Raw genomic sequence first — 25,807 nt, forward strand, 5'->3', positions numbered from 1 at the left:
CTGCACACTGTAGTGTTAGGGATGAGGTCAGGCCGCCTGCACACTGTAGTGTTAGGGATGAGGTAGGGCCGCCTGCACACTGTAGTGTTAGGGATGAGGTAGGGCCGCCTGCACACTGTAGTGTTAGGGATGAGGTCGGGCCGCCTGCACACTGTAGTGTTAGGGATGAGGTAGGCCTGCACACTGTAGTGTTAGGGATGAGGTAGGGCCGCCTGCACACTGTAGTGTTAGGGATGAGGTAGGGCTGCACACTGTAGTGTTAGGGATGAGGTTGGGCCGCCTGCACACTGTAGTGTTAGGGATGAGGTAGGGCTGCACACTGTAGTGTTAGGGATGAGGTTGGGCCGCCTGCACACTGTAGTGTTAGGGATGAGGTAGGGCTGCACACTGTAGTGTTAGGGATGAGGTAGGGCTGCCTGCACACTGTAGTGTTAGGGATGAGGTAGGGCTGCACACTGTAGTGTTAGGGATGAGGTAGGGCCGCCTGCACACTGTAGTGTTAGGGATGAGGTCGGGCCGCCTGCACACTGTAGTGTTAGGGATGAGGTAGGGCTGCACACTGTAGTGTTAGGGATGAGGTAGGGCCGCCTGCACACTGTAGTGTTAGGGCCCGACCGTCACAACTACAACTGTACTATCTGCATGTAATTGATCTATTTTCAGTAAGTAACGTGGCGGCTTTGTCTGCTGCACCTGTGTAAGATAATGACTGGACTGTGCCGTGGTGGAAGGTGCGATTGTCTTCACCTCTTGATTTCTTCCAGTCACGAGCGCCAATCTCTGCTAAGCTTGTCGCCAATATGCTGTCCGTGGCGGGCGCTGACCACATCATCACCATGGACCTTCACGCTTCCCAGATCCAGGTATTTCACGCTTTTGTTTTAAGGACTTTTGTCAGTAGGATCCACCATCCCAAGCCGTCTACGTGGGTCTAGGTCATGGGGAAGCGGAATAACACAATACCTGGATGGCTGTCATCCAATTTTATTATTTGACAGAAAGCCATATTTTTCTTAATGTAAATGTGCTGTTGAGATCTCTGTAGAATCTGCCTCCAGAGGTTGTCAATGACAGTGAGACATGTAATGACTGACAGTCTGCTCTCCTGATCTCACTGCTCAGCGCTATGTGGTCATATAATCCTCCTAGAAGTAAGATCTCATTGTTAGAGGATGGGGCACAAGGGATAGGAATAAGTATTCTGGAATAAAGGAGCAACAGTCTACTTCCATTGGTCAGAGAAATAGATTTTCTGGTTCTTAGGTTTGGAACATAAAATCCTATAATGTTAGAGATGGAAGGAACCTCCAGGGTCCTCGTGTCCAACCCCCGGCTCAATGCAGGACTCACTAAACCATCTCCGACAGAGGTCTGTGCAGCCTCTAAAGACTTCCATTGAAGGAGAACACGCCACCTCTCCTGGCCGCCTGTGCCACTCATTGATCGCCCTCACTGTCTTCGTTTTTCCATTGTTTCCTTCCATTGAAGGAGAACTCACCACCTCTCTGTGCCACTCATTGATCGCCCTCACTGTCTTCGTTTTTCCTTTGTTTCCTTTCATTGAAGGAGAACTCGCCACCTCTCTGTGCCACTCATTGATCGCCCTCACTGTCCTCGTTTTTCCTTTGTTTCCTTTCATTGAAGGAGAACTCGCCACCTCTCTGTGCCACTCATTGATCTCCCTCACTGTCCTCGTTTTTCCTTTGTTTCCTTCCATTGAAGGAGAACTCACCACCTCTCTGTGCCACTCATTGATCGCCCTCACTGTCCTCGTTTTTCCTTTGTTTCCTTCCATTGAAGGAGAACTCGCCACCTCTTTGTGCCACTCATTGATCGCCCTCACTGTCCTCGTTTTTCCTTTGTTTCCTTCCATTGTTTCCTTCCATTGAAGGAGAACTCGCCACCTCTGTGCCACTCATTGATCGCCCTCACTGTCCTCGTTTTTTTTTTTCTAATATCTGATCTGTATCTTCTCCCTTTGTTTCCTTCCATTGCTTCTTATGTTTCCATGTGTGAATGAGAAGAATGCTGATCCCTGTACACTGTGACGGCCCCTCAGATATTTGTAGGCGTCCATTAGTCTCCCCTTTGCCTTCTTTTTTGCAAGTTAATCTTTCCCACATGCTTGAACCGTTCATCATAAGACACTCTGCAGTCCGCTCACCGTCCCGGTCATTCTCTGAATTTGCTTCATTTTTCAATGTGCCCAGAAGTGGCCGCAGTATCCAGATGAGGTGCGACCAGGGGGTAGAGGGGCAATTACTTCACGCCATGTAGCGTCTGTTCTTCTCTTAACCCCTTCATGACCCAGCCTATTTTGACCTTAATGACCTTGCCGTTTTTTGCAATTCTGACCACTGTCCCTTTATGAGGTAATAACTCAGGAACGCTTCAACGGATCCTAGCGGTTCTGAGATTGTTTTTTCGTGACATATTGGGCTTCATGTTAGTGGTAAATTTAGGTTGATTGCGTTGATTTGTGAAAAAAAAAAAATTGAAATTTGGCGAAAATTTTGAAAATATTGCAATTTTCAATTTATATTCTGTTAAACGCGAGAGTTATGTGACAAAAAATAGTTAATAAATAACATTTCCCACACGTCTACTTTACATCAGCACAATTTTGGAAACAACATTTTTTTTTGTTAGGGAGTTATAAGGGTTAAAAGTTGACCAGCAATTTCTCATTTTTACAAAAATTTATTTTAGGGACCACATCACATTTGAAGTCATTTTGAGGGGTCTATATGATAGAAAATGCCCAAGTGTGACACCATTCTAAAAACTGCACCCCTCAAGGTGCTCAAAACCACATTCAAGAAGTTTATTAACCCTTCAGGTGCTTCACAGCAGCAGAAGCAACATTGAAGGAAAAAACGAACATTTAACTTTTTAGTCACAAAAATTAATGTTTTAGCAACAATTTTTTTTATTTTCCCAAGAGTAAAAGGAAAAACTGAACCCCAAAAATTATTGTACAATTTGTCCCGAGTACGCCGATACCTCATATGTGGGTTGGGGGGAACCACTGTTTGGGCACATGCTAAGGCTCGGAAGGGAAGGAGCGCCATTTGACTTTTTCAATGAAAAATTGGCTCCAACAGTTAGCGGACACCATGTCGCGTTTGGAGAGCCCCTGTGTGCCTAAAAATTGGAGCTCCCCCACATGTGACCCCATTTTGGAAACTAGACCCCCCAAGGAATTTATCTAGATGCATAGTGAGCACTTTAAACCGTCAAGTGCTTCACAGAAGTTTATAACACAGAGCCATGAAAATTAAAAATCATTTTTCTTTCTTCAAAAATGATGTTTTAGCAAGCAATATTTTATTTTCACAAGAGTAACAGGAGAAATTGGACCCCAAAAGATGTTACCCATTTTGTCCTGAGTATGCTGGTACCCCATATGTGGGGGTAAACCACTGTTTGGGCACACGTCGGGGCTCGGAAGTGAGGGAGCACCATTTGACTTTTTGAATACAAGATTGGCTGGAATCAATGGTGGCGCCATGTTGCGTTTGGAGACCCCTGATGTGCCTAAACAGTGGTAACCCCTCAATTCTACCTCCAACACTAACCCCAACACACCCCTAACCCTAATCCCAACTGTAGCCATAACCCTAATCACAACCCTAACCCCAACACACCCCTAACCACAACCCTAATTCCAACACAACCCTAACCCCAATCCTAACCCTGAGGCTATGTGCCCACGTTGCGGATTCGTGTGAGATTTTTACGCACCATTCTTGAAAAATCCGCGGGTAAAAGGCACTGCGATTTACCACGGATTTCCAGTGGATTTCACCTGCAGATTCCTATTGAGGAACAGGTGTAAAACGCTGCGGAATCCGCACAAAGAATTGACATGCTGCGGAAAATACAACGCAGCGTTTCCGCGCGGTATTTTCCGCACCATGGGCACAGCGGATTTGGTTTTCCATAGGTTTACTTGGTACTGTAAACCTGATGGAACACTGCTGCGAATCCGCAGCCAAATCCGCACCGTGTGCACATAGCCTAATTCTAACCCTAATTCTAGCCGTAACCCTAAACCTAGAGGGGCAAAAAAAAAAATATTTATTGTCCCTACCTATGGGGTGATAAAGGGGGGGTTTATTTATTACTAGATGGTGGTCCGATGCAAATGAATCGGGTATTCTAGAGTATGCATGTCCACGTAGTATATCGCCCGTCCACGTAGTATATCGCCCAGCCACGTGGTATATTGCCCAGCCACGTGGTATATTCCCCAGCCACGTGGTATATTGCCCAGTGACGTAGTATATTGCCCAGTGACGTAGTATATTGCCCAGTGACGTAGTATATTGCCCAGTGACGTAGTATATTGCCCAGTCACGTGGTATATTGCCCAGTCACGTAGTATATTGCCCAGCCACGTGGTATATTGCCCAGTGACGTAGTATATTGCCCAGTCACGTAGTATATTGCCCAGTCACGTGGTATATTGCCCAGCCACGTGGTATATTGCCCAGCCACGTGGTATATTGCCCAGCCACGTGGTATATTGCCCAGTGACGTAGTATATTGCCCAGTCACGTAGTATATTGCCCAGCCACGTAGTATATTGCCCAGTCACGTGGTATATTGCCCAGCCACGTGGTATATTGCCCAGCCACGTGGTATATTGCCCAGCCACGTACTATATTGCACAGACACGTATGTCACAGGTTCAAAAAGTAAAAAATAAACATACTCACCTAACGATCCGACGGCCCCTTGTAGTTGAACATACTCACCATTCTCGTCGCTGCTCCTCTGCTTCCTATGTCTCCGCTTCCTGGGATCCTGTGCAGATGAGCGCACGCCCACCGCCATCTTGCGTTCCCAGGATGCTTTGCGAAAGTACCCATATGACTTAGCGGTCTCGCGAGACCGCTAGGTCTTATGGGTAGTTTCGCAAAGCATCATGCGAACGCAAGATGGCAGTGGGCGCCGGCGGCTCAGCTGACAACGGAGGGCGAGTATAGCAGTTTTTTTTTTTTTGTTTTGTTTTTTTACGATTGTAAACATGACTTTCGTTTACTATTGATGCCGCACAGGCAGCATCAATAGTAAAAGGTTGGAGACACACAGGGTTAATGGCAGCGGTAACGGAATGTGTTACCACCGGCATTAACCCTGTGGTAGCGCTGACCGGAGTGGAGCACCGGGGACACAGTGCGGGGAGCGGAGCGCCGGGGACACAGTGCGGGGAGCGGAGCGCCGGGGAAACAGTGCGGGGAGCGGAGCGCCGGGGACACAGTGCGGGGAGCGGAGCGCCGGGGACACAGTGCGGGGAGCGGAGCGCCGGGGACACAGTGCGGGGAGCGGAGCGCCGGGGACACAGTGCGGGGAGCGGAGCGCCGGGGACAGTGACTGCGGGGAGCGGAGCGCCGGGGACAGTGACTGCGGGGAGCGGAGCGCCGGGGACACAGTGCGGGGAGCGGAGCGCCGGGGACAGTGACTGCGGAGTGCGGGGAGCGGAGCGCCGGGGACACAGTGCGGGGAGCGGAGCGCCGGGGACAGTGACTGCGGGGAGCGGAGCGCCGGGGACACAGTGCGGGGAGCGGAGCGCCGGGGACACAGTGCGGGGAGCGGAGCGCCGGGGACACAGTGCGGGGAGCGGAGCGCCGGGGACAGTGACTGCGGGGAGCGGAGCGCCGGGGACACAGTGCGGGGAGCGGAGCGCCGGGGACACAGTGCGGGGAGCGGAGCGCCGGGGACAGTGACTGCAGGGAGCGGAGCGCCGGGGACACAGTGCGGGGAGCGGAGCGCCGGGGACAGTGACTGCGGAGTGCGGGGAGCGGAGCGCCGGGGACACAGTGCGGGGAGCGGAGCGCCGGGGACAGTGACGGAGCGGAGCGCCGGGGACAGTGACTGCGGGGAGCGGAGCGCCGGGGACACAGTGCGGGGAGCGGAGCGCCGGGGACAGTGACTGCGGGGAGCGGAGCGCCGGGGACACAGTGCGGGGAGCGGAGCGCCGGGGACACAGTGCGGGGAGCGGAGCGCCGGGGACACAGTGCGGGGAGCGGAGCGCCGGGGACAGTGACTGCGGGGAGCGGAGCGCCGGGGACACAGTGCGGGGAGCGGAGCGCCGGGGACAGTGAGTGCGGGGAGCGGAGTGCCGGGGACAGTGACTGCGGGGAGCGGAGCGCCGGGGAAACAGTGCGGGGAGCGGAGCGCCGGGGACAGTGACTGCGGGGAGCGGAGCGTCGGGGACACAGTGCGGGGAGCGGAGCGCCGGGGACAGTGACTGCGGGGAGCGGAGCGCCGGGGACACAGTGCGGGGAGCGGAACGCCGGGGACACAGTGCGGGGAGCGGAGCGCCGGGGACACAGTGCGGGGAGCGGAGCGCCGGGGACACAGTGCGGGGAGCGGAGCGCCGGGGACACAGTGCGGGGAGCGGAGCGCCGGGGACAGAGACTGCGGGGAGCGGAGCGCCGGGGACACAGTGCGGGGAGCGGAGCGCCGGGGACAGTGACTGCGGGGAGCGGAGCGCCGGGGACACAGTGCGGGGAGCGGAGCGCCGGGGACACAGTGCGGGGAGCGGAGCGCCGGGGACACAGTGCGGGGAGCGGAGCGCCGGGGACAGTGACTGCGGGGAGCGGAGCGCCGGGGACAGTGACTGCGGGGAGCGGAGTGCCGGGGACACAGTGCGGGGAGCGGAGCGCCGGGGACAGTGACTGCGGGGAGCGGAGCGCCGGGGACACAGTGCGGGGAGCGGAGCGCCGGGGACAGTGACTGCGGGGAGCGGAGCGCCGGGGACAGTGAGCGCGGGGAGCGGAGCGCCGGGGACAGTGAGCGCGGGGAGCGGAGCGCCGGGGACACAGTGCGGGGAGCGGAGCGCCGGGGACAGTGACTGCGGGGAGCGGAGCGCCGGGGACAGTGAGCGCGGGGAGCGGAGCGCCGGGGACAGTGAGCGCGGGGAGCGGAGCGCCGGGGACACAGTGCGGGGAGCGGAGCGCCGGGGGCAGTGACTGCGGGGAGTGTGGAGCGGCCATTTTCTTCCGGACTGTGGCCGTTGCTGATTGGTGGTGGCTGTTTTGTGGCGACCTATCAGCGACTTGGATTTCCATGATAGACAGAGACCACGACCAATGAATATCCGTGACAGAAGGACAGACAGATGGAAGTGACCCTTAGACAATTGTATATAAGATTTTTTTTATTTAGATCGCTGTGATAGGTTCTATCACGGCGATCAAAATGTATCTGTAACGAATCGGCCGGCCAGCAGATTTGGCGGGCGCACTGCGCAAGGGATCAAATACTTATTTCCCCCACTGTCTTCATCCCTCACCCACAAAAGAAACCAGGACTGCTATGTGAAATTACCATCCCAACCCCCACAATGTAGGACAAGCAAGAAATCCAAACTTAAATTATCCAACGTCAACAGAGACTTTACACAGGAGAGGACAAATGGCCACAGCCGAAAACACTACATCAACACCAGGTATTGCAGAAACCAGCTCCTAGTTTATCCACAGCGTCCAAACAGTGAGTGCCCAAGCCGACCCCACACTCGGGTACTGCATCTGAACCATGTCCTGCCTAAAGCTCACTACGAGCTATCCGATAAGCTGAGCGTGCCATATCCTTCTCCACCCACCGCTCTGCGTGCCGTATCCCTCTCCACCCTCCGCTCTGCGTGCCGTATCCTTCTCCACCCTCCGCTCTGCGTGCCGTATCCCTCTCCACCCTCCGCTCTGCGTGCCGTATCCCTCTCCACCCTCCGCTCTGCGTGCCGTATCCCTCTCCACCCTCCGCTCTGCGTGCCGTATCCCTCTCCACCCTCCGCTCTGCGTGCCGTATCCCTCTCCACCCTCCGCTCTGCGTGCCGTATCCCTCTCCACCCTCCGCTCTGCGTGCCGTATCCCTCTCCACCCTCCGCTCTGCGTGCCGTATCCCTCTCCACCCTCCGCTCTGCGTGCCGTATCCCTCTCCACCCTCCGCTCTGCGTGCCGTATCCCTCTCCACCCTCCGCTCTGCGTGCCGTATCCCTCTCCACCCTCCGCTCTGCGTGCCGTATCCCTCTCCACCCTCCGCTCTGCGTGCCGTATCCCTCTCCACCCTCCGCTCTGCGTGCCGTATCCCTCTCCACCCTCCGCTCTGCGTGCCGTATCCCTCTCCACCCTCCGCTCTGCGTGCCGTATCCCTCTCCACCCTCCGCTCTGCGTGCCGTATCCCTCTCCACCCTCCGCTCTGCGTGCCGTATCCCTCTCCACCCTCCGCTCTGCGTGCCGTATCCCTCTCCACCCTCCGCTCTGCGTGCCGTATCCCTCTCCACCCTCCGCTCTGCGTGCCGTATCCCTCTCCACCCTCCGCTCTGCGTGCCGTATCCCTCTCCACCCTCCGCTCTGCGTGCCGTATCCCTCTCCACCCTCCGCTCTGCGTGCCGTATCCCTCTCCACCCTCCGCTCTGCGTGCCGTATCCCTCTCCACCCTCCGCTCTGCGTGCCGTATCCCTCTCCACCCTCCGCTCTGCGTGCCGTATCCCTCTCCACCCTCCGCTCTGCGTGCCGTATCCCTCTCCACCCTCCGCTCTGCGTGCCGTATCCCTCTCCACCCTCCGCTCTGCGTGCCGTATCCTTTAGAGCTGCCTGCCCCCAAGAATTACTGGCAACTATTGGGAAGCGATTTACCAGCCAGAATTGGAGGGAAAGAAACGTAAATGTTGGTGTAGAGATGGTTCTAAAGAACAGGGAGAACCTTGGTAGATCCAGTCTCCTGAATGTCTGACATGTTCTTCTTCAATACAATCATAGTTACAAAAGGGATTCTAGTGATTCCGATCTTCAGTTGGTGGATGATGATTAAATCCTTCTTCTTCAGGGTTTCTTTGATATTCCTGTGGACAATTTATATGCGGAACCTGCGGTCCTGAAATGGATTAGAGAAAATATAGCGGAATGGAAAACCTGCACCATAGTGTCCCCAGATGCCGGTGGTGCCAAGAGGTGAGATACCTATACCTAGATAACATTAGTGGTTTGTGTCAGGCAAGCCAGATGTCCCCAGATGCCGGTGGTGGTAAGAGGTGAAATGCCTATCCTAGATAACATTATCCGTGGTTTGTGTCAGGCAAGCCAGATGTCACCTGATGCCGGTGGTGGTAAGAGGTGAAATGCCTGTCCTAGATAACATTATCCGTGGTTTGTGTCAGGCAAGCCAGATGTCCCCAGATGCCGGTGGTGGTAAGAGGTGAAATGCCTGTCCTAGATAACATTATCCGTGGTTTGTGTCAGGCAAGCCAGATGTCACCTGATGCCGGTGGTGGTAAGAGGTGAAATGCCTGTCCTAGATAACATTATCCGTGGTTTGTGTCAGGCAAGCCAGATGTCCCCAGATGCCGGTGGTGGTAAGAGGTGAAATGCCTGTCCTAGATAACATTATCCGTGGTTTGTGTCAGGCAAGCCAGATGTCACCTGATGCCGGTGGTGGTAAGAGGTGAAATGCCTGTCCTAGATAACATTATCCGTGGTTTGTGTCAGGCAAGCCAGATGTCACCTGATGCCGGTGGTGGTAAGAGGTGAAATGCCTGTCCTAGATAACATTATCCGTGGTTTGTGTCAGGCAAGCCAGATGTCCCCAGATGCCGGTGGTGGTAAGAGGTGAAATGCCTGTCCTAGATACCTGTACATAGGTAACATGATCAGTGGTTTGTGTCAGGCAAGCTGGTGGTGCCAAGAGGTGAGATGCCTAGATAACATTATCCGTGGTTTGTGTCAGGCAAGCCAGATGTCCCCAGAAACCAGTGGTGGTAAGAGGTGAGATGCCGGATTACCATCAATCATTTGTGTCAGACAAAAGTCCATCAACCCATAATGTGATTGAGAACAGAGTTCCCCGACTTCATCACCGCGGCAGCACCAAGGAAATCATGAAAACATTGTTAATGAGGGCAGTGATGTAGAGGAAAGCAAACACCCCTGGGTAGATGCTAATTGCCTGACATTAGTGAAAGGCTGTAATAAATCCGACTCCTAAGACGAAATCGCTACGAATCTGACGAGGTCTCATTTGTATGCCGACTTTTGCTGATGCTCAATTACTTTTTTTTTTTTTTTTTTTTCATTTTATCCGACAAGAGTTACGTCAATTGCTGACAGACTGAATGTGGACTTTGCTTTAATACACAAAGAAAGGAAAAAAGCCAACGAGGTGGACCGAATGGTCCTTGTGGGAGACGTGAAGGATAAAGTGGCCATTCTGGTCGATGATATGGCCGATACCTGTGGGACCATTTGTCATGCAGCAGATAAGTGAGTGGTAAAGCCTTGTATAAAGAAACACAGAATGTCCAGATATATATGTACTAGCTATTGAACCCGTTCTACGCCCGGGTGGTGAGCATTTATATTGGTATATGGTCTCCATCCTGTCATGTGCTGCTCCATCCTGCGCCCCCATCCTGTCATGTGCTGCTCCATCCTGCGCCCCCATCCTGTCATGTGCTGCTCCCATCCTGCATCCCCATCCTGTCATGTGCTGCTCCATCCTGCGCCCCCATCCTGTCATGTGCTGCTCCATCCTGCACCTCCATCCTGTCATGTGCTGCTCCCATCCTGCGCCCCCATCCTGTCATGTGCTGCTCCCATCCTGCACCTCCTTCCTGTCATGTGCTGCTCCATCCTGCGTCCCCATCCTGTCATGTGCTGCTCCATCCTGCACCCCCATCCTGTCATGTGCAGCTCCATCCTGCACCCCCATCCTGTCATGTGCTGCTCCATCCTGCGTCCCCATCCTGTCATGTGCTGCTCCCATCCTGCGCCCCCATCCTGTCATGTGCTGCTCCCATCCTGCGCCCCCATCCTGTCATGTGCTGCTCCCATCCTGCATCCCCATCCTGTCATGTGCTGCTCCATCCTGCGCCCCCATCCTGTCATGTGCTGCTCCCATCCTGCACCTCCATCCTGTCATGTGCTGCTCCATCCTGCGCCCCCATCCTGTCATGTGCTGCTCCCATCCTGCGCCCCCATCCTGCATCCCCATCCTGTCATGTGCTGCTCCATCCTGCGTCCCCATCCTGTCATGTGCAGCTCCATCCTGCGTCCCCATCCTGTCATGTGCTGCTCCCTCCTGCGTCCCCATCCTGTCATGTGCTGCTCCCATCCTGCGTCCCCATCCTGTCATGTGCTGCTCCATCCTGCACCCCCATCCTGTCATGTGCTGCTCCATCGTGCACCCCCATCCTGTCATGTGCAGCTCCATCCTGCACCCCCATCCTGTCATGTGCTGCTCCATCCTGCGTCCCCATCCTGTCATGTGCTGCTCCCATCATGCGTCCCCATCCTGTCATGTGCTGCACCCATCCTGCACCTCCATCCTGTCATGTGCTTCTCCATCCTGCACCTCCATCCTGTCATGTGCTGCTCCATCCTGCGCCCCCGTTCTGTCATGTGCTGCTCCATCCTGCGTCCCCGTTCTGTAATTTGCTGCTCCCATCCATATGCCCCGTACACTGCTCCATAAAGGTTTATGACCCCCATAACATACTCCATTGTATATGCCCCCGTACACTGCTCCATTATGGTTGATGGTCCCCATAAGATGCTCCATAGTATATGCCCCGTACACTGCTCCATTATGGTTGATGGCCCCCATAAGATGCTCCATTGTATATGCCCCCGTACACTGCTCCATTATGGTTTATGGCCCCATAAGATGCTCCATAGTATATGCCCCGTACACTGCTCCATAAAGGTTTATGGCCCCATAAGATGCTCCATAGTATATGCCCCGTACACTGCTCCATAAAGGTTTATGGCCCCCATAAGATGCTCCATGGTATTATATGCCCCGTACACTGCTCCATTATGGTTTATGGCCCCCATAACATACTCCATGGTATATGCCCCCGTACACTGCTCCATTATGGTTGATGGCCCCCATAAGATGCTCCATTGTATATGCCCCCGTACACTGCTCCATTATGGTTTATGGCCCCATAAGATGCTCCATTGTATATGCCCCCGTACACTGCTCCATTATGGTTTATGGCCCCCATAAGATGCTCCATTGTATATGCCCCCGTACACTGCTCCATTATGGTTTATGGCCCCCATAAGATGCTCCATTGTATATGCCCCCGTACACTGCTCCATTATGGTTGATGGCCCCATAAGATGCTCCATGGTATTATATGCCCCGTACACTGCTCCATTATGGTTGATGGCCCCCATAAGATGCTCCATAGTATATGCCCCCGTACACTGCTCCATTATGGTTTATGGCCCCCATAAGATGCTCCATTGTATATGCCCCCGTACACTGCTCCATTATGGTTTATGGCCCCCATAAGATGCTCCATTGTATATGCCCCCGTACACTGCTCCATTATGGTTTATGGCCCCCATAAGATGCTCCATTGTATATGCCCCCGTACACTGCTCCATTATGGTTTATGGCCCCCATAAGATGCTCCATAGTATATGCCCCCGTACACTGCTCCATAAAGGTTTATGACCCCCATAACATACTCCATTGTATATGCCCCCGTACACTGCTCCATTATGGTTGATGGTCCCCATAAGATGCTCCATAGTATATGCCCCGTACACTGCTCCATTATGGTTGATGGCCCCCATAAGATGCTCCATTGTATATGCCCCCGTACACTGCTCCATTATGGTTTATGGCCCCATAAGATGCTCCATAGTATATGCCCCGTACACTGCTCCATAAAGGTTTATGGCCCCCATAAGATGCTCCATTGTATATGCCCCCGTACACTGCTCCATTATGGTTGATGGCCCCCATAAGATGCTCCATGGTATTATATGCCCCGTACACTGCTCCATTATGGTTTATGGCCCCCATAACATACTCCATGGTATATGCCCCCGTACACTGCTCCATTATGGTTGATGGCCCCCATAAGATGCTCCATTGTATATGCCCCCGTACACTGCTCCATTATGGTTTATGGCCCCATAAGATGCTCCATTGTATATGCCCCCGTACACTGCTCCATTATGGTTTATGGCCCCCATAAGATGCTCCATTGTATATGCCCCCGTACACTGCTCCATTATGGTTTATGGCCCCCATAAGATGCTCCATTGTATATGCCCCCGTACACTGCTCCATTATGGTTGATGGCCCCATAAGATGCTCCATGGTATTATATGCCCCGTACACTGCTCCATTATGGTTGATGGCCCCCATAAGATGCTCCATAGTATATGCCCCCGTACACTGCTCCATTATGGTTTATGGCCCCCATAAGATGCTCCATTGTATATGCCCCCGTACACTGCTCCATTATGGTTTATGGCCCCATAAGATGCTCCATTGTATATGCCCCCGTACACTGCTCCATTATGGTTGATGGCCCCCATAAGATGCTCCATAGTATATGCCCCCGTACACTGCTCCATTATGGTTTATGGCCCCCATAAGATGCTCCATTGTATATGCCCTGTATGCTGCTGCAATATATGAAAAAAAAAAAAGAAAAATACCATACTCTCCTATCGTCGCTGGGCGCTGAGTGCTGGGGGGCCTGAGCAGGCGGGGACACCAGCGCGCTGTGGAGGTCAGGTGCCGGAGTCGCCGCTCGCTCAGGCCCCCAACACTTGCTATATTCACCTGGCCCTGATCCAGCGCTGCGTCCGCTCCGTGTTCCGGCTCCTCTGGCTGTGACTGGTCAGTCAGAGGGCGGCGCGCATTAAGCGCGTCATCGCACCCTCTGAACTGTGAACGTCACAGCAGAGGACCCGGGAGACGGAGCTGCACGCAGCGGTGGAACGGGGCCAGGTGAATATACTCACCCTCCTGGCGCGTCCCTGCCTCTCCGGTGGAGATCGCGGTGTGCGTTCAGTGTTTGCGCATACCGCGATCTCCTGGGAGCGTCACTCTGTGGGGGCCAGACAGCGCCGGCGCTTGCACAGTCTATAAAGGCTTCGGACAGAGTGACGCTCCCAGCGTTATATTATAGATATATGATTTATAAAACGGCACTGCTTTTGGGCTAGACCTCAGCATGCACGGTTGTTACCCTCTTCATTGGATTTCTTAGACCGCACTTCTAGACTCCGGGTGCTCATCCAGAAAAGCAAGACATTCCATGTGCAGAAAAGCTTTAGATGGCACTCACCGGTCCTTAAAACTTCATGCGTTATTCAGATACGTTAAACATCATGGCTTGGAGAACGGGTTAACAAGGTGTGCGAGCCAGTGCTGATGACGGCCGTTTCGCGCTGCACGGCTCTTCAACGGGTTTAAAGGGGTTTTGTTGCTTGTAGCACTTGTCTCTTGTCCACTGAATCAAGGGTAGAAGTTCTTTTCGTAAGGGGATTGATACTCCGATCTGGGTAGAGGCTCTGGTGATCATGGCTGCTTATCCTATCTATAGGGGACGACCTCTTTATTTCTCCTAGTAACACCCTGTAGCTCGATATATGTAGTGCTCAATTACAGGCATTTGGTACAAAGAACGGAAAAAAATCTATGGTCAGTGAAGAGAAGTGAGTGCCGCCCTTTATGCCCCTCTAACCATCCCTAGTATGAGAAGTCATGAATCAACTGCATCCCCAAGCATATTGCAGAAGAAATGCTGATATACAATGTGATCCCAGACCAGCCCAGCTTGTAATCGCACCCACCCGGGACTGATGGGTGGACAGGACATCAGATCTGATCAGTAGTTGTCACAGTCCAGCCTCTGTGGGCCTGGCCGCACCTGCCGAGGGGGCCTGGCCGCACCTGCCGAGAGGGCCTGGCCGCACCTGCCGAGGGGGCCTGGCCGCACCTGCCGAGGGGGCCTGGCCGCACCTGCCGAGGGGGCCTGGCCGCACCTGCCGAGGGGGCCTGGCCGCACCTGCCGAGGGGGCCTGGCCGCACCTGCCGAGGGGGCCTGGCCGCACCTGCCGAGGGGGCCTGGCCGCACCTGCCGAGGGGGCCTGGCCGCACCTGCCGAGGGGGCCTGGCCGCACCTGCCGAGGGGGCCTGGCCGCACCTGCCGAGGGGGCCTGGCCGCACCTGCCGAGGGGGCCTGGCCGCACCTGCCGAGGGGGCCTGGCCGCACCTGCCGAGGGGGCCTGGCCGCACCTGCCGAGGGGGCCTGGCCGCACCTGCCGAGGGTCACTGTCCTTGAATCTACAGCCTGGAGTGACAAAAGTTTTTAAAAGTAGGGGGTTTATCTTGTACCTCCTCCCCAACCTGTGTAGCGCTGGGGATATCAGCTCCATCTTGGGGATGCTTAATGACTTGGATAGTACTGGGGGTGTTTTCGGAGTCATAAAGGACATGCCGGGTTGCCTCTTGAACAGCGCCAAAGTTTTCCTCTACACATTGATTTTTCTTCACCGGCACATTGACTCCATCGTTTTTCTTTGCAGCTCAGTAATGTCCGACCTTCTGCTGACGGTTATATTATGTTATGTCTGTACCCTCTATTATGGGGTATATTCTGTTATGTTATGCGTCTATAGATCCAGAGGCGCGGGAACAAACTGGGCAAGAAAAGGCTGCATGCGCAGAAATGGGGGGCCGGTTCACGGTGCCAGAGACCTTATGGCACATGATGTCTAGTGAGTAACCGGTTCACGGTGCCAGAGACCGTATGTCCAGGCAGCAGCTGCCAAGGCAAACAGGATCATGGGGTGCATTAAAAGAGGTCTGGATACACATGATGAGAGCATTATACTGCCTCTGTACAAATCCCTAGTTAGACCGCACATGGAGTACTGTGTCCAGTTTTGGGCACCGGTGCTCAGGAAGGATATAATGGAACTAGAGAGAGTACAAAGGAGGGCAACAAAATTAATAAAGGGGATGGGAGAACTACAATACCCAGATAGATTAGCGAAATTAGGATTATTTAGTCTAGAAAAAAGACGACTGAGGGGCGATCTAATAACCATGTATAAGTATATAAGGGGACAATACAAATATCTCGCTGAGGATCTGTTTATACCAAGGAAGGTGACGGGCACAAGGGGGCATTCTTTGCGTCTGGAGGAGAGAAGGTTTTTCCACCAACATAGAAGAGGATTCTTTACTGTTAGGGCAGTGAGAATCTGGAATTGCTTGCCTGAGGAGGTGGTGATGGCGAACTCAGTCGAGGGGTTCAAGAGAGGCCTGGATGTCTTCCTGGAGCAGAACAATATTGTATCATACAATTATTAGGTTCTGTAGAAGGACGTAGATCTGGGGATTTATTATGATGGAATATAGGCTGAACTGGATGGACAAATGTCTTTTTTCGGCCTTACTAACTATGTTACTATGTTACTATGTCTAGTGAGTAACCGGTTCACGGTGCCAGAGACCTTATGGCACAAGACGTCTAGTAACTTAAGGTACTAGGCGCAATCATTGTTGTAATTATTTATCCAAACAAGCCGATCTTTTTCCTTGACCAGCTGTGGATTATACGGTGTTACTTATTAATAGCAGGACTATTCCTGAAGGCTAGCTATGATGTTATATCATTTAAATATTATTGTATCATTCACTTTCTGAAGCTTTAAGTCTTCGTTCCTTTGGCAATGGGTACATTATTTTAGACTTTCATTACTATTTATGATCTTTATGTATAGTGAGTAGTGCAATGGAATTTTTGTGTTTTGTTGGATGTAGACAAATTGTCCACAGTTTCTTTTACACAGCATCCATGCTTCTGTCTGCAGCTTTTATAACTTTTTATTTGGTCATCCGTGTCTGCACCACGAGAGCGGATATCTGCCCACTAAGGACAGGAAACCTACAGCCTTAAAAGGGTGGCACCTCTTTCCCGCAAAGTTGGTTTCCTGCCCTTGATGGGGGAGCCTGTGACAGACTAAGGTACCGTCACACATAACGATATCGTTGCTTTTTGTGACGTAGCAACGATATCGTTAATGAAATCGTTATGTGTGACAGCGACCAACGATCAGGCCCCTGCTGGGAGATCGTTGGTCGCTGAAGAAAGTCCAGAACTTTATTTCGTCGCTGGATCTCCCGTGGACATCGCTGGATCGGCGTGTGTGACACCGATCAGCGATGTCTTCACTGGTAACCGGGGTAAACATCGGGTAACTAAGCGCAGGGCCGCGCTTAGTAACCCGATGTTTACCCTGGTTGCCATCCTAAAAGTAAAAAAAACAAACAGTACATACTTACCTACAGCTGTCTGTCCCCAGCGCTGTGCTCTGCTCTCCTCCTGCACTGGCTGTGAGCGTCGGTCAGCCGAAAAGCAGAGCGGTGACGTCACCGCTCTGCTTTCCGGCCGCTGTGCTCACACAGACAGTACAGGAGGAGAGCAGAGCGCAGCGCTGGAGGACAGACAGCGGTACGTAAGTATGTGCGGCCCTGCGCTTAGTTACCCGATGTTTACCCTGGTTACCGGCATCGTTGGTCGCTGGAGAGCGGTCTGTGTGACAGCTCTCCAGCGACCAAACAGCGACGCTGCAGCGATCCGGATCGTTGTCGGTATCGCTGCAGCGTCGCTTAATGTGAAGGGGCCTTTACCTGTTGAAGATTTGACAGAGGATTTGCTTTCCTACTCCAGCTGGCTGATTTTAGGCAGGGATCCCTTTTTGGTCTCGGCCATTACAGGGCTCCCGGAGGCATCATGATGTGCTGAAGTTGGCTGGCACATGGGTGTAATGGTATGGTGAGCAGCGTACCCTGCCTGCGGATAGCAGCTCTAGTATGGCTCAGGTGGGGGGTATTCTATGCCTGGAGGCGCTTCCGATGACCTCATTGGGAGGCGCCATGATGCGCCTCAGGGACTCTTGCATATGGTTCGCTCCATAGGCATGATGAAGGCGCTAGTAGGCAGGCCCTGCCAGAAGCTGCGCAGGACCTGGATGTAATTATGTACCGGTAGAAGGAGCTGATATATAGTGGGCCGGCATCACTGCTCAGGGTTCCTATCCCAACTGTCCCTTGTTAGTGTATGAAGTTGCAGCATGAGCAGGAACTGCATGGGAAGCCCTAAGAGCGAGTGGAGCATCGCCATTTTCGGGTCAACAGAGGAAGCGGGACCACAGAAAGGCATGGATCTGCAAGCAGGTCAAGTCTATGAAGCTTCAGCAGGGTGGATGAATCCGCAGCTTCCAGGGATGATCTCACGGCCGAGAAGGGTCCTTCCTTCAAAGCAATTACCATTTGACCGAGTCGACATGGTAAGTGATCTTTGTGGTAGTTCACTTTGTAATGGGGTGTCCACTTCTTTCTTGTCTATTTCTGCCAGGGAAAGAACTGGTTTACGAAGACTAAGCACAAGGAGTGTGCTCTGTGGAGGGCCCTATTAGACTTGTCAGGCATGCATACAGCAGACCATGGTGAAGGAAACCCCTAGCTTTACTACCAGTGTGACAGAAATCGGCAAGGCTCTCTCTAAGAAAGGGAAACAGAAGAGGGCGTAGGATAGAGATGTCTCCTGGTTCCTGATGCCTCCCTGACATCCGATTATGAGCGTAGTTAAGCTGGTTCCTCATCTTCTGCCTCATCCTTGGATGGTGGCGCCGGGCGCCATTGTTTCCCGTTAATTGAGGTTGGACTGATTTAAAGATATTCGATTCACCATGGGCATTTTGGATGCTAGGCCTGAGAGGTCAGTGCAGGATTTGATGTTCTGTGGCCTAGATCAAAAAGGTGTTTTCCATGAAATGAGAAAATCCTGCAGCTGGTACAAAAAGAATGGAATAAGCCTGAAAGGAAATGCTCTTGTCCCTTTGTTCAAAAGAAAATACCCCTTTGTGGAACCCTCTGTGTTTTTGGGAAGAAGCCCCAGACTCTGATTACTAAATCGTCCAGGAGCGCCTCTCTGCCTTTTGATATAGGGGCTTTTAGGGACCCACTTGACAGAAAAGCGGACACCTTTCTCAAAGGCACTTGGGAGACATCAGCACGTGCCCTGAAGTCTGCTGTAGTAGCAACGTGCACTGCAAGATCATTGATGATCTGGCTGGACCAGCTGGAATCCCAGCTGAGGCGGTGGCAAGAAATGATGTCTTTTCCACCATTTGGCAGATGCCACAGCAGACTGTGAGGCTGGCTGGAAAAATCAGCAGCCCTTTCTAATAATGCCTGCCACGATAATATAAATATGCCATGTTCTGACTTTACTTCCAGAATGTTCCATGGCTTTTGACACACGCTGTGGGCTCTCTGACCCTCCCCCCCTTCTTCAGCTGCATAGGAAACGTTTTCTCACTACACACTGTGCATCCTGAAACCAATGTGTAGCCGCCCCCCACTGAGTAGTTTGACTTTAAGCTGGCTAAAGGCCGCTGTAGTAACTTGCTCTTTTGGTCCTGGAAAAACTTAATAGTAAGGCATAACTTGACCGCAATTAGAGACAGATATAAAAGCTACATATTCCGAATGCCCACCGAGAGATCTATAACCCACTGAAATCGCTAGGATTAAAACCCAATGAAAGTCAAGGAACGGATTTCTCCGTAAGCAGGTCATGTATCCACTGTGTGTTTATACTTAAATGAACCCCCATGTCACGCTGAGCATTATGAGAACTGTCGTTCTTCTACGAGGTTCATACGGCAAGATATAGTTTGAGATGGTTTTCCATAACTTTGGAAAAGGGGAGTATTCATCCTCGTGAGGTCACCACAGGGGGAGTGCCTTGGTTTTGGGCACAAGTATAAGATGGTGAGACACCTTTTTGCAGTAGGCTTTGCCCTGGTAGCTAGCTGAGACACATTTGTGATGCATTGGGACATATGCTCCTCCCCCAGCCGCATGGTCAGCTATATGAAAGAACTGTTAAGTGTTTTGTTTTGTTTTTTTAACTTTAATCCCTTTTTATTTGTAATCGTTCTCTACATATATAATTGTCTCATTTTTATAATACCTTGTTATACTTTTATAAACACTGCCTACCTTTTGGATTAAAATATAAAATTACTAGCTTCATTTGTCCTTGCTCTATAACGTACTTTCACATCCTCTGAAGTAAATTACGCTACTAATTGGGTTGGCTCCTGACCCATTATTGATTTAAGGGATAGGAGCTGGTGGCAGCGGACCATACTGAGATTGCTGGTTAAAGCTAGCAGCGACAGAATGGGTTTATAAGTGTATAGCTCTGCTGCATCTGGGAATAATTATATCACCCTCACTGCAGTGCGTGCCCAAAAGCCAGTACATAGCAGGCAGCCTTTCTGGTGACTAATTATCCTAGGTGCAGTTCCCTGACTGACCTGAAGGTAAGGGGGGCCCCAGAGAGCTGCAAGTTCCGAGCCAGACCTGGGAAGTGGGATATAGATTAATCCCCTTCAGAAAAGAACCTGGGGCAACAAAACAACCCCAAGTCATGACATATTGGTGTCATCGGTGGGGATGATAAAAATATCCCCCTGTGGTTCATGACTGTCAGGAAATAGGAAGAAGTTCTGAGGTACATATAGAGTTCTCAGCTGCTGATTCCTCTGCCAACACAAGGCTGGAATTCTGAGCCACTTTCTCCCTCTGCTCGTGTGTGTAATTCTAAACCCCTCTTTTCCCCCTCCCTCAAGAATTTATATTGCTCTATGCTGTGGGCAGACTAGTCTCCCTACCCTACTCCCACCTGGTACTGGTTAAAACTGGTATATAAACCATGAGTTTCTATTGTTCTTTTAAGATTATATATAGTGCCACCTATCAGGGCTAGAGATATAAGAATTATATATTCCAGATGTCCATCAACAGATCTAGAACTCCCTGAAATCGCTAGTAGCTAAACCCAACGAGTGCAAAGAGCGGGTTTCTCCGTAAGCGGGTTGTGTAACTATGCCGTGTTTACACTTTAAAAAAAATGCCCTGATGTGGTACACTGTTATGAACAGGTGATTCAGAGCCATGGACCTAGTGGTTAAGAGCACACAGTGACCTGATAGTTACTAACATAGGACGAGCTCTGAGACGTGGGAACTCTGCTGACCGCAATCCCTAATCCTATCAAACCACACTAGAGGTAGCCGTGGATTGCGCCTAACGCTCCCTATGCAACTCGGCACAGCCTGAGAAACTAGCTAGCCCTGAAGATAGAAAAATAAGCCTACCTTGCCTCAGAGAAATTCCCCAAAGGAAAAGGCAGCCCCCCACATATAATGACTGTGAGTAAAGATGAAAATACAAACACAGAGATGAGAGATTTTAGCAAAGTGAGGCCCGACTTACTGAATAGACCGAGGATAGTAAAGATAGCTTTGCGGTCAGCACAAAAACCTACAAACAACCACGCAGAGGGGCAAAAAGACCCTCCGCACCGACTAACGGTACAGAGGTGCTCCCTCTGCGTCTCAGAGCTTCCAGCAAGCAAGAAAAACCAATATAGCAAGCTGGACAGAAAATATAGCAAACAAAAATAACACAAGCAAAACTTAGCTTATGCAGGGCAGACAGGCCACAAGAACGATCCAGGTGAAAACAAGACCAATACTGGAAAATTGACTGGAGGCCAGGAACAAAGAACTAGGTGGAGTTAAATAGAGCAGCACCTAACGACTTAACCTCGTCACCTGAGGAAGGAAACTCAGAAACCGCAGCCCCACTCACATCTACCAGAGGAAGCTCATAGACAGAACCAGCCGAAGTACCACTCATGACCACAGGAGGGAGCTTGACCACAGAATTCACAACAGTACACCTCTTGATCATTGTGTCTTTCATAGATGGGGTTCGTACAGCGAGCTAGGCATAAAAAATGGGTGCCATAACTCTAAGAAAAGGAGAGGATTCAACCTCTAAGTGAGGTCACCACAGGGGGAGTGGCTTGGTTTTAGGCTAGGAAATAAGTGAGTGAAGCAGCAGTCTTAATGTGTCTTTTTCTGGGGTCTAGCTGACACAGGGGTGTGATGCTTCTGGATATATGCTCGCTCATCCCCCACAGCCCATGATCAGCCATGAAATGATATGACAAAAAGAAATGTAAGTGTTTTTCAACTTTAATTCTATTTTATTTGTAATTGTATTGTATATGCGATAATTGTCTTAATAATCTTTTTATACCTCTGTAAACACTGCCTACCTTTTTTGAGTAAAATATAAAATTACTAGCTTGTCTCTCCTTGCTCTATAATGTACGGTCACGTCCTCTGAAGTGAATTACGCTACTTCACGGTTGGGAGTCTTTATAGTGACTGGGTGTGTTGATAATTATTATTCCCTCCTGAGTGGGAGTAGTTATATCGCCCTCTCTGCACCATGGCCAATAGCCAGTACAACGTAAGGCAGCCTTTCTGGTGACTAATTCTCCTAGGTGCAGTATCCATTCTGACCTGAGGGTAAGGGGGGGGGCACCAGAGAGCTGCAAGTTCCAAACCGGAAGTGGGATATAGATAAATCCCCTTCAGAAAGAACCAGGGGCAACCAAACAACCCCGGTTCATGACAAATTAGTGTGAGTGGTGGGGATGGTGAAGGTATCCTCCCTGGGAACCGTGACCATGACATTTGGTGTCAGCGGTGGGGATTATAAAAAATATCCCCCCTGTGATATCCAGGGTAGAACTAGACTATGTTCCATCCCTAAAGTATAGAAATATACCGCACACTCAATTCTGGTATGTTGCAAAAAAAAGGAAGGTTTTGTGCCAAATTTATTCAAATACAGAATACAAAAAGTTGCCACATTGAAAATGGTAGAGCGAACCCAACGTTTCGACCCTCCCGGGTCTTATTCATGGGGTTGCTCTGGTTCTTGTTATAATTATACACAACAGTGGCAGTGGTAGAGGAAAAATAAACGCGCCGCTGACATCACACCAGGATACGAGCTCTAACAGTGAGACGGCCCTCCCTATCAGGCTCCGTACACCCGGGACACAGAGACTATTTCTGGCCCTACGCTAAGGTCATACCTGGAAGGGATAGTTTATTTTTCCTCTACCACTGCCACTGTTGTGTATAATTATAACAAGAACCAGAGCAACCCCATGAATAAGACCCGGGAGGGTCGAAACGTTGGGTTCGCTCTACCATTTTCAATGTGGCAACTTTTTGTATTCCGTATTTGAATAAATTTGGCACAAAACCTTCCTTTTTTTGCAACATACCAGAATTGAGTGTGCGGTATATTTCTATACTTTATTGACTTGGACCACACGGTCCGTTTTACCAGCACCTCCGTGTCCCAGACCCGAGTGCACACCATTACCCCTACATTTATGTTCCATCCCTAGCGAGGGAGAATTTCTCTTTAGCCCGGCTCTGGATGAGATCCTTGAAAAAGTGGGAGATGTGAAGAAAAGACTCCCTAGTAGTGATGAGCGAATAGCATTGTTGTTCTGGGTCTCCCCGAGCATGCTTGGGTGAGCTCCAAGTATTTTAGTGCTCGGAGATTGTTTTTTTTTTTTTTTTTTTTTTTTTTTAATCTCAGCTGCATGATTTACGGCTGCTGGACAGCCTGAATACATGTGAGAATTCCCTAACAAACAGGCATTCCTCACATGTATTCATCCTGTCTAGCAGCTGTAAATCATGCAGCTGCGGAGATCAAAACTAAATCTCAAAGCAGTCACATACTCTGAGACCACCCGAGCGTGCTCTGGAAAACCCGAACAACGAGTATACTCGCTCATCACTATTCCCTAGTCTACCTATAGGCGATCTTTCCGGAGAAAAAAATTGTCTGAAGAAAGCCTTCTAAGTATCAGGACAAATGGGTAGATCGCTCTTATTTGGGTCGTCCTCTCAGGGGCCCTGAAAATCGACTCAGACTCCCAGCCCAAGTAGGGGGAAGACTTTCCTACTTCTCGCCTGTCTGGGAAAGCGCAATGCTGCAATAGCCAGTCACTGAATCCTCAACTTTATTAGATCAGGTCTGAGGTTAGACTTCCAGTTGATTCCTCACAAAGAGTTTGTTGTGACCCCTTCTCGTTCTTCCCTGAGGGAGCAGTCAGCTTTGCAAAAAAGTTCTGGACTTATTCCGAAAAGCTGTCCCTGTAGAAGTCCCAGACACTTGTGTAGATCAGAAAAGAGTCCTCCAAACATAATGCATAAAAAATATTTTTTATTGAAACATACACTTAAAAATATTAAAAGGAAGTGTTTAGGAGATGTGTACAGACCATACAGAAAAAAAGCAAGCAAACACTGACCTCCAAAAACGGATGGATAGTACCCAAAAGAGTAATTATATTGCAACCATGATTATATGCAATTTGCAAATACCTGCATAATAGACTCAAGTTATAAAGTGCACATATAAAAAATAAGTAATAATTATTTGTGAACATACATAAATTCCAAAGTGCAGAAAGTTAAAGTGCAACAGTAGAATGCAAAATAAATTGATATACCTGGACGCTACTGGGGTTATGTCCCTGGCTGCCCCTAAAGAGGCTTAGAGGGTTTATGAAAAAAAAATTGCAGTAAGTAAACATCTCATAGGGGAAGCCAAAGACCAAAGAAAAATGCATACCATGGCTTGATGTGCAGAACTGAAAAGTCAATCAATCATAAACCTATGAGGAGCCAGGGGGATGAATAATTACTCGGAGTTTCGGAGGTCCCAGTGTAACCACTTGACTCGCGTTGCGGTGTCTTTCTTCTCAGAAGGAAGAGGGACACCCCCTACTGGGCCATAGTGTCAAGATTCTTTCGGACAGATGCTGTCAAAAACAATGACGAGAGTGACATATTGTCTATTTCGAATAGCGGAGAAACATCTCCTTTCCCTGACAGCTCTACATATAAGGGGGAAGGAAAATACCAAGGTGGATTTTCTAATCCCCAACCCTCTTTGAGACAAGGGGAGAGTGGGAGCTTGATCAAGATATCTTCGCAGAGATAGTTTGAATGTTGGGCCTTCCGGTGGTAGATTTTTGTCACAAAACTAAACTGGAAAGTGAGGATGTTCTGTTCCTGACCCTCAGGGACAATCCCTTGGTGGTAGGCGCTCTCCTGATTCCCTGGGATTTCACACTGGCGTAAGCCTTCCCTCCAGTTTCACTGATTCCCCTGGTTGTTAGAAAAATCGGAGAGGACAAGGTGAGGATCATCTTGATTTTCCCGTTCTGTCAAAGATGGTTGACATGGTTCTCATGTCTGAGCAGGATGTCCATGTCAGATTCGTGGGTTTTACCGGAAATCCCTTGTGCAAGGGCTGATCTTCCATCTACAAGTAACCAGCCTCCACTTGACGGTGTGGAACTTGAAAGGACACTTAGAAAAGAGAGGGTTTTTCCACCAATGTCATGTCCACTTTGCTTCAGAGTAGAAAACCAGTCACTACTTGGATATATGCTAGAACTTGGAAAAACTTTTTACCCTTCTCAGGTTCTAGAGTAGAGAAGGGGGCTCCAATAGGAAAGATTTTGGAGTTTCTGCAGGTGGCCTTGAATTGAGGTTATCCATCAGTACCTTAAAGGTACAGGTGTCCGCTCTTGTGGCCCTGTAAAGTTGTGACTTGGCAGGTAACTATTTGGGTATCAAGATTCATTAAAGCATCTTTAAGATCTAGACCCATTTTTAAAGTAAATTTGGTACCATGGGATTTGAATTTGGTCCTGACAGCCTTAACTAACACACTGTTTGAACCCATTGTCCACAACCCTTAAGTTTCTTTCTCTATCCCCATGATGGCACCACGGAGAGAGGGGTCCGCCCCCAGGGACAGGAAACCTACAGATGAAAAAGGGCGTACCTCTCTCCCACATCAGTTGGTTTCCTGTCCCTGACGGGGAACCTACAGCACGTACCTGAAGGATTCTTCGTGGGATTCCAGGGAGCTGGCCGGTCGGTTCCTGACAGGGGGCGCCCTGTCTCGGCTGGTTACAGCGGGTTTTCCCCCCCTTTTATTCCGACCCTGAAGCACCACCGCTGGGGTCGGCGGGCCCTATGGGTGAGTGTGGCAGGGGGAGGCA

General features: G+C 50.8%; 1 protein-coding gene across 2 annotated transcripts in view; it reads left to right on the forward strand.

The window, feature by feature from the left end:
• Positions 1-25,807, forward strand: part of LOC138638946 (ribose-phosphate pyrophosphokinase 1) — a 48,815-nt gene that overhangs the window by 16,978 nt on the left and 6,030 nt on the right. Inside the window, exons 3-5 of one of the 2 annotated variants that reach the window (XM_069728705.1) lie at positions 765-863; positions 8,839-8,963; positions 10,095-10,268. In XM_069728705.1, the coding sequence (XP_069584806.1) occupies positions 765-863; positions 8,839-8,963; positions 10,095-10,268 (398 nt within the window). The remainder of the gene's footprint in view (positions 1-764; positions 864-8,838; positions 8,964-10,094; positions 10,269-25,807) is intronic. The other variant, XM_069728706.1, reaches the window with a different exon arrangement.

Source organism: Ranitomeya imitator, chromosome 5, assembly GCF_032444005.1.
Source record: "Ranitomeya imitator isolate aRanImi1 chromosome 5, aRanImi1.pri, whole genome shotgun sequence".
Taxonomy (NCBI): Eukaryota; Metazoa; Chordata; class Amphibia; order Anura; family Dendrobatidae; genus Ranitomeya; species Ranitomeya imitator.